Consider the following 8558-nt stretch of genomic DNA (forward strand, 5'->3'; position numbering starts at 1 on the left):
GCACTTTTATATCTAAATAGGTGGCGGTTTTTAAATAAAACCGGCACTTAAAACCTGTGTTAGAGAAAGGTGCTGGTTCTAGACCCAAAACCGGCACCTTTAATCTTCTCCCTCCCACACTAACCGTTGGTGGGCCCCGCACATATGTGCCGGTTTTAAGACAAAGGTGCCGTTTTTTAAAAACCGACACCTATAATAAATTAAAGGTACTGGTTTTTTTTAAAAAACCAACACCTTTATAGATCGAGCCGAGCCGGCTGAGCCGACCGGCGGGCCCTACCACCACTACCCGGCATCAGATAAGGTCGTCTCGCTCAGCCTCTCATTGTCCTTTCTCGTATCGCTTTCTTCTCTCTCCCTCCTCTCCCGCGCGCTGCCGCGGTCCGCGGAGGCGGAGGCGGCGACTCGGCGGCTGGAGGGGAGCCCTTCCCTCCATCAGATCCGGCGGGAGGGGAGGCGGTGGCGACAGGAGGGTGAGGCAGCGGTGGAAGGAGGGTGAGGCGGCCTTCTACGGCGGCGGGAAGGAGGTGGCGTCTGCGGCGGCGGGAGGAGAGGCGGCAGCGGCGGGCGGCGCCCTCCCCTCCGCTATATCTGGCGGGAGGGGAGGTGGCGTCGCCGTGTCGGCGGCCCGACGGCGGAAGGGTCAGCGGCGGGAGGGAAGGCGGCGGTGGTCCGACGGCCCGGCGGCGGCGCCCTCCCCTCCGCCAGATCTAGCGGGAGGGGAGGTGGCGGAGGCGGCTCGGCGGCGGGAGGTGGCGACGGCGGCTTCATGGGTAGCGGCAGCTGTGGTGGCGGCGTCCTCGTCCTCACCATCCGGCTCCTCCTCCTCCTTCTCCTCTCCAATTTATTCTTGATGAATGTGTTTGATTCTTGATGAATGTGTGTTCTTGATGAATGTGTTCTTGATGAATGTGATGTTGATGTGTTTGTTTCTTGATGTGTTTGATTCATGAATTTGAGGATATTTTGGGATTTGGGTAGTAGATGGGATTGGCTTGACGGCTCAATGCATTGAGCCAATTTTTTTTTGGCTCATGGGCACCTCAAAGTTGCTGGTTCCAAAACCTGCAAACAGTGTCGGTTGGGTAAACAGTGCAGCCTCCTGGGTGCCGGTTGAGAAAACCGGCACCGAATGGGGGGTTCCCAACCGACACCGTTTAGAGATTATGTAGTAGTGAAGGGATAAGATCATAGGACCGCCGGCTACTACGTACTACTCCCTCCTTCCCAAATTGATCATCATATAGTATGTTTATGCATCAAGACCAAGTAGGAGTATAATTTAAGTAACGTCAACCAAGACACCATGTACACATTCTCCCATATTGCATGCATCGATTAAAACACCATGCCATGATGCCAATGACACCTTAGCATGCACACATTCTCCCATGATACATTAATTGTATTATGATGGAATTCGTGTCCATACGGTTATATGATGATCAATTTGAGAAATTTTGGATTGCATTATATGATGATCAATTTGGGAAGGAGAGAGTAATAATTAGAGAGAATCCATTATATGGCACTGGCTTCGTCACACGTCTACGATTTACCACTGACTTTTTCACATTCTATAATATGCCATCGACCTTTGCTTAACTTCTATGATTTACCATCGCCGTCCGGTTAGCCTCCGTTGGCACTGTACATTTTTGTCCAAATGACCAAAATACCCCTAGAACAAAAATTTCCGAAATTTGGATAAAATTATCAAAATATCATATTATGAACATAAGCTTGTAAACATCCAAAATTTGGCCAAAAACTTAAAATCTGACATTGCAGATTTTTTTATCCAAATTTTGAAAGTTTTTGTCCCAGGGGTATTTTGGTCATTTTGATAAATTTATACAGTACTAACGGAGACTAACCGGACGGCGATGGTAAATCGTAGAAGTTAAGCAAAAGTCGATGGCATATTGTAGAACGTGATAAAGTTAGTGGCAAATCATAGATATGTGACAAAGTCAGTGACATATAATGGATTATCTCTAATAATTAATATGTTTTTTTGTTGTCTGCATAGCTAGCTTTGCTCATGATTGGGGAGGGAATGAAGAACAAGTCACACACCAATACACCATACACATTGGCCACTGCTAGTCTAATCATGTTAAGAAATGAAAAATGAATAAATAGTGGTGGTGACCTCGCAGTCTGATTTTGTGGGTCGATTGATGTTCCACAGATTCGTTTGTGCACTTGATACATAACCATCTTGGTTTCTTCCAAACTTAAGCACTTAAATAAACCTCCATCAATCGTTCAATAATAAAGATCATCATCCAACACAACATATTTAAGGGCTTTGTATTTTAATTCCTTGACGCCAATTGAGAAATTTTTTAAATACTCAAAAATTTCATATCTCCAATCATCGGCTTGTATAGCAACAATTTCAATCTGTATGTCTCTCAACATCGGTTTGTATCCAGATGTATCTTGAGCTAAATCATTGGCTTCGACGTTCTACTCCCTGCAAATATGTTTTATATAAACCATCTTGAAATCTTTCATCAACTCCTGACATTTTTCATTATAGACTCTCAAGATATCATTCTTATATTCATACTCTCCAGATAATTGATTAATCTCTAACAATGAATCACCCATAATTTTAATAGCATCGGTTTCAACCTCTCTCAACAGTTGTAATCCCTTCAATACTGCCTCATATTATGCTTGATTGTTAGTATAATATGGTTTAATCATGAAAGAAAACTCAAAACTTATCCCCCGAGGCGATATGATCAAAAGTTGATACCACAACTATAAGTATAACTATAGGTACTAACTCAACATACCCAACTGAATTATTCCGATGTTCCACAATAAAATCGGCTATCGCCTGTCCTTTTACCGCCTTAGCCAATTCATACCTTAAATCAAACTCTGCTAAAGCCAAAATCCACTTCCCAATCCTTCCTTTCAACACAGGAGCCGATAGCATATACCTGACAACATCGGCTTTGTAAACTACCTTGCACTCATTTGAAAGTAAATAATGCCTCAACTTTGTACATGAAAAATATAGGCATAAGCACAACTTTTCCACCGGGGTATACCTTTTTTCAGCATCCAAAAGCCTTCTATTTAGATAAAATATAGCCGTTTCCTTGCCTTCAAACTCCTGGATTAACATAGAGCCGATTGTTTTTTCATCGGCTGACAAATATAGCTTATAGGGTACCCTTTCTATGGTGGGATCAATACTGGAGGAGAACTCAAATATTCCTTTATATTATCTAAAGCTGCTGCTTCTCCCCACAAACAATAATGAAGTAAAGAGCTCTAATTTTCCTGATAAATTGGAGATGAACCTTTTTACGAAATTGATCTTATCGATCAAGAATTGTAATTTCTTTTTACTCTCTGGGGGCTCAATATTTTTTATAGCATTCAAGCTTCTCTGAGTTATCTCTATTCCCTTCTCATGAACTAGAAATCCAAGAAACTGTCCAGCCGATACACCAAACACACATTTATTTGGATTCATCTTCAAACCATATTTCCTTGTCCTCTCTAGCCTCTAGTATTACTCATGATCTCTTGATCCCTAGACGTCTAATTCTTCCAAGTTGACTCCGATCTATCACCGACAACACTCTCCCGAGAGCTCAAGGAACACCCGCACATGCAACAACCATATTCCGATCACAAATTCATCCCAACTTGATTCACATTAGCATTACAACAGTATCTATATATATAGAAACCATCTAGAAGTCAAATCCATGAAGGAAACATTCAAAATGGACAAGACAACCCGAAACCGACATCGAACAGGGCCCTGCCAATCAGACCATTGGTGATGAGGACACAACTAGCTCGGATATGACCATGACTACCTTATGTATTCATCAACCAAAGGTGCATATGTTATATATTAGATTTACTTGTTATATATATATATTTGAACAAAGGTTGCTACACAATGAGTTTCGTGTGTTTTCGTTTGCAGAGGTATTTGCTTAGGCGAAGGAAAAGAGACCAAGCATAAGGAATGCATGGATGATCTGACAGCATCATCTTCAAACGGACCTAGCCGCTGATTTAGAAGGAATCTCGAGGCCCATGAGTACTTGTTGGAAAGCTTATAGAGTCCACTCTCAGATGGTTTTGGTCACACGTTAAAATTCCCACCAAGTTGTTGGGAATCTGTAAAACAAGCCACATACCTCATCCAATCCGAATCCGATTTAGGTCTTGGGCCTTGTAATTATGTCGTGTGCAACCCTAGGACGTCCCAAATCATATTTATTCAGTAGCCGTCATAGTTTAGAGTCGGGTTTTGCTTAAATTATTTCTACCATTGCAATTTCGCCGCTAGATCGGTTTATGGAACCCAAAATTCGAGTGCTTAATTATTCATCTGCAATTGATTTGCTATCTACCTTGTTCTTGCTTGTGTTCTTCGATTCGCATGCAGGGATTAGCTTTCTCAGCGAGGTCAACTGGGCAGTGCACGGTTGATAACCAGAGGAGACGTGGTGCTGCGATTGCAGGGTTCGCATCGTGTTAATCAGAAGCTGGATCATGTGTGTCAAGTTTCCATCAAATCGAGAGTTATCAATACCTATCAGAAGATCGGGACCTAGGGTACCCGACCGGTCTGACCGCCCGGGCCAACAGAACATCATCACTTACAAAACCAATCATCTATTAAACTCCAAAATTTCATGAAAAGAAACCAATCTTTCACATATGGAATATCGCAAACTACTAATATTTTCATCACATAAAATTTAAAGCAACACCTTGATTTTACAGACATATCAGGTGCGCTAACGTGCACATTTATTTTTCTAGATCGAGCGAAAACCAAAAAAAAAAAAAGAAGTACATAAGTGATATATAGCAAAGCCCAACACAATTGAGCAAGCAAAGGATAAGCAAGCGACAGGAAGACAGTATGCAGCAACAAGAAGCAAAAACCAAAAAAAAAAAAAAAAAGGCAGCCAGTATACGTTACATAGTTATTAGTTAAGAAAGCCAGTCGTGCTCTTTTCCCATCATCGACGGTGCGCGCAGTAGATCTTCTTTGTCGGCATAAGTAAGCGTTTGGTCGCACATCTGGAGCTTGTCGGCCAAGGTCCTGGTCCCCGTGATGGAGAGGAGGAGCCAGACGAAGGAGAGGAACTCGCCGCCTTCACCCAAGCTCTTGGCGTGTAGGTAGCCCCTGCACATGGCGGCGGAGTAAAACAGCATGCCCAGCCAGACGCGGTACAATAACTCATACAGCGTTTCTTGCTCAATCTTGAGCAGCTCCCGTGCGAGCTGGCACGCTTCGTGGATGAGAGGGTATTCCGGCAATTCTCCATCAAGGATGGCGCCCGCGAGGGTTTGGTTGTAGTAACGGCTTGCGGGCAGCGTCTCAGTAAATTTGTCTAGGATTTTCTGGATGTGCTCCGTGGCCTCGGTGAAGAGATGCTGCCTGGTGCCGGTCATGAGCATGTCGGGGCGGAATTTGAGCAGGTGTGCCATGTAGTTGGAGATGGCCTCCGTGCGGAACTCGCGATGGTTGAAGGGAGCAGGTGGAGTCTTGAGGCAGAAGCACAGGTCGGTGGCCAAATGCCAGAGGAGGACGCTCTTGTCAAACGACTCCAGCAGGGTCTCCCGCACCTGCGTCCCTTTGCCGAATAATGGCGCCGTCAGATGGTCCTGGAGCAGCTTACCCAACGCCCAGTTGGAGGAGGAGATGTCCAAGTTCCTGTAGGTGCTGACGTCGAGGCCCGTTTCAGGGTTATTGATCACCAAGTCGATGATGAGATACCCGGCCACCTTGTTGTAGAGCATATTATCCCTACCCCTGCCTTGCTCGCAGAGGAAGTATTCCTCGTTACAGCTGAACCAGCTGGCGCACTTGATTAGCCATCTGTTGGGTTTCTTCCTCCTCCGGAGAACGGCGTCTATGAGGTTATACTGCGCCACCCACTCACACAAGGACGGGACACTGAACCACAACATCACCATGTGCACCGCCGCAACGACGAACACCCCAAGCGTGTCCATCGCCGCTGTCAAGCAGAGGAGAACATAGGTGGTCTTGATGTCCGTGGGGTTGTAGCGCCCACGCTTGTGGCTCACCACGAACAGCGTCAGGGCGGCGCCGTGCATGGCAGGGACCAGCAGGAGATGGTACGCCAAGTACGCCGGAGTCCACACCACTTTGCTCCTGGTGTAGATGAGCCCGTACGCGCTGGACAGCCACCCGATGGTGTAGTACTCTGCACCTATCGGGCGCTCCAGGATTTCCTTGTACAATTTATCCTTATCATGCTCAGGATCGGCTGATCTTCTCTTCAAATCGGAGGCAGCAGCAAACAGCGACATGTCCGACAGTATCATGTGCACTTTGTTTTTCAAGGAGAATAGCATCTTGATGTTGTTGTTGTTGCTGTTGTTGTCGTCACTTCTTCTTCTTCCCTCCTCCTCCTCCTTCTGCTTCCTCCTCTTGCTCCACATCCACAACCAGCAGCAGCAGCGGCAGCTGAAAATGCTCCAAATAAATTCAAACAGCTTATTCTCCTGATCCTCATCCAGCTCGTTGCAGCAGCAGGTCAACTTGTTGGGAGGCTTCTTGGTCCCTCGTATGAGGGCCGACACAGCAGCCAGCCTGTTGATCCTGGCTCTCCTGAAAGCCCATGGCTTCTCACTGAAGCTGAACACCCCGACGACGAAGAGCAGGATCGCCGACGCGAGTAGCCTCGGGTCGGTGGAGTTGGGCCACGACTTGTAGAAGGCGTAGAGCGCCACCGCCACCTGGGACACCAGGGTGACGGCATGCCGCAGCCACAGCTCGTTGTCCTCGATGTTGTAGGCGGTCAGCTCCCGCTGCCCGCCGAGGTGGATGAGGAGGACGGGCGCCCACAGGATCTCCAGGACGTCCGCCTGCTTCATGTTGCCGCCGCTGCTGGCCTTGGCGTGCCGGTTGAAGAGGGTGGCCAGCGCGTAGATGGCCAGGGCGTCGCTGCCCACGTAGGCCAGCCAGATGCACTTCCTGCACCACTGCGGGATGGTGTACCGCCTCAGCGGGGCGGCCAACAGCAGGATCCATTGCACGGCCAGGCTGAGCAGCACCAGGATGCGCAGCTGCCACTCCTCCCACCATCGTACAGCCGCCCACACATCCACAAACATTTCACGCTCCTAGCTATTTTTTTATCTTTCTTCTAATGTCGTCGTCGTTGGAGCTAGCTAGTAAGTTTGGCCTGGACTAGTATAGTGGAGTACCCCTAGGCCCTAGCTACACCTCCGGCCATCATATCGCTTCCTTTATTTATAGCACATAAAAGCTGCTAATTATTAATTAACCTAAGCTATGTACTCCTGCATCCTTTACACATGCAATGTTCTCATTAGGGTCGATCGTTAAATTAACCGTTATTGTTCGATATGCACCGTTGTTCGATATGTATCCCTATCGAACTGGTTGTACAGTTCGACAGGGTGTTGAACTTCCGATTTTAGCTTATCAACTTCTATTTTTACAACTTTTCATTAAAATAATATTATTTCTTTAAAAAAAATCCACTCGCGTGTGTGTGGCGTGCGTGTGTGTACTCGTCCACGTGATCGAAGAAACATTGTTCAAATAAAAATCAGTACTTCGAAAAATATGTAGTATCCACCTAATTATTCTTCCGTTACTTCATTTTTGTAAAAAACATATTTGAAATTATACATAGTATCCACTCTAGTACCCCTCTGTCCCAAAAATAATCAAACTCTAGAGATGAATGTGGAAACACATGTGTCCGAATTCATGCATAAAGTTTGTTTTTTTTTCGACGGAGGGAATATATTTTAATACTAAATTTAGTGCTACAGTTGGATTATACTCACTCCGTCCCTTAATATAAGAGATTTTGATATTTTGCTTACATTATTTGACCATTCGTCTTATTCAAAAAATTTTGGAATTATTTTTTTTGACTTACTTTATTTTCCAAAGTACTTTAAGCAAAATTTTTTATTTTTTATATTTACACAAATATTTTAAATAAGACGAGTGGTCAAACAGTACAAACAAATTTCAAAATCCTTGTATTCAGGGACGGAGGGAACGGAGGGAGCACATTTGTTAAGGAGAACTCGTGTAATCATAACATGGCGTAGATCGCTACATATGGTGATCGGATACACTGGTGTTGCATTGATTAGCAACGTACTCTGTTTGGTGGACCCTGTAATGATACTTCCTCTGCTTTAAAATATAAGGCATATATTTTCGTTAGATCAAGACTTTATCAATAATTAGTTTGTTAGGACAATATTTATGTTATATAAAGGTGGGGTTGTTTTGTGTTGGAGATGGTTATTAAGTGTCTCACGTAAAACAAGATGATATTAACGTATAATTAATTGAGTTTTAATTATTCTAAACTTGAAAAATAGATTTATATGGTATTTTATAGCAACTTCTATATAGAAAGTTCTCACACGAAACACGTCGTTTAGTAGTTTTAAAAGCGTTCCATGAAGATGAAAAATTTCATCCAATCCGTTAGCAGAAATGAATGGGGCCAAAAGTATACACATATCAGGTGAAA

The 8558-nt window shown here is 44.7% G+C and overlaps 1 protein-coding gene across 1 annotated transcript; it reads right to left on the reverse strand.

Annotated features, from left to right (window-relative positions):
• Positions 1-4793: 4793 nt before the first annotated feature.
• Positions 4794-7146, reverse strand: LOC127784051 (uncharacterized). The gene has a single exon (XM_052311230.1). It carries the CDS (start codon positions 7144-7146, stop codon positions 4990-4992), a length of 2157 nt encoding a protein of 718 aa, XP_052167190.1. The 3' UTR covers positions 4794-4989.
• Positions 7147-8558: the final 1412 nt, after the last annotated feature.

This window comes from Oryza glaberrima, chromosome 9, assembly GCF_000147395.1.
Source record: "Oryza glaberrima chromosome 9, OglaRS2, whole genome shotgun sequence".
Taxonomy (NCBI): Eukaryota; Viridiplantae; Streptophyta; class Magnoliopsida; order Poales; family Poaceae; genus Oryza; species Oryza glaberrima.

Excerpts from the sequence above, each read along its gene's own strand:
- LOC127784051 (XM_052311230.1), bottom strand. The coding sequence starts at position 7,146 with ATGTTTGTGGATGTGTGGGCGGCTGTACGATGGTGGGAGGAGTGGCAG.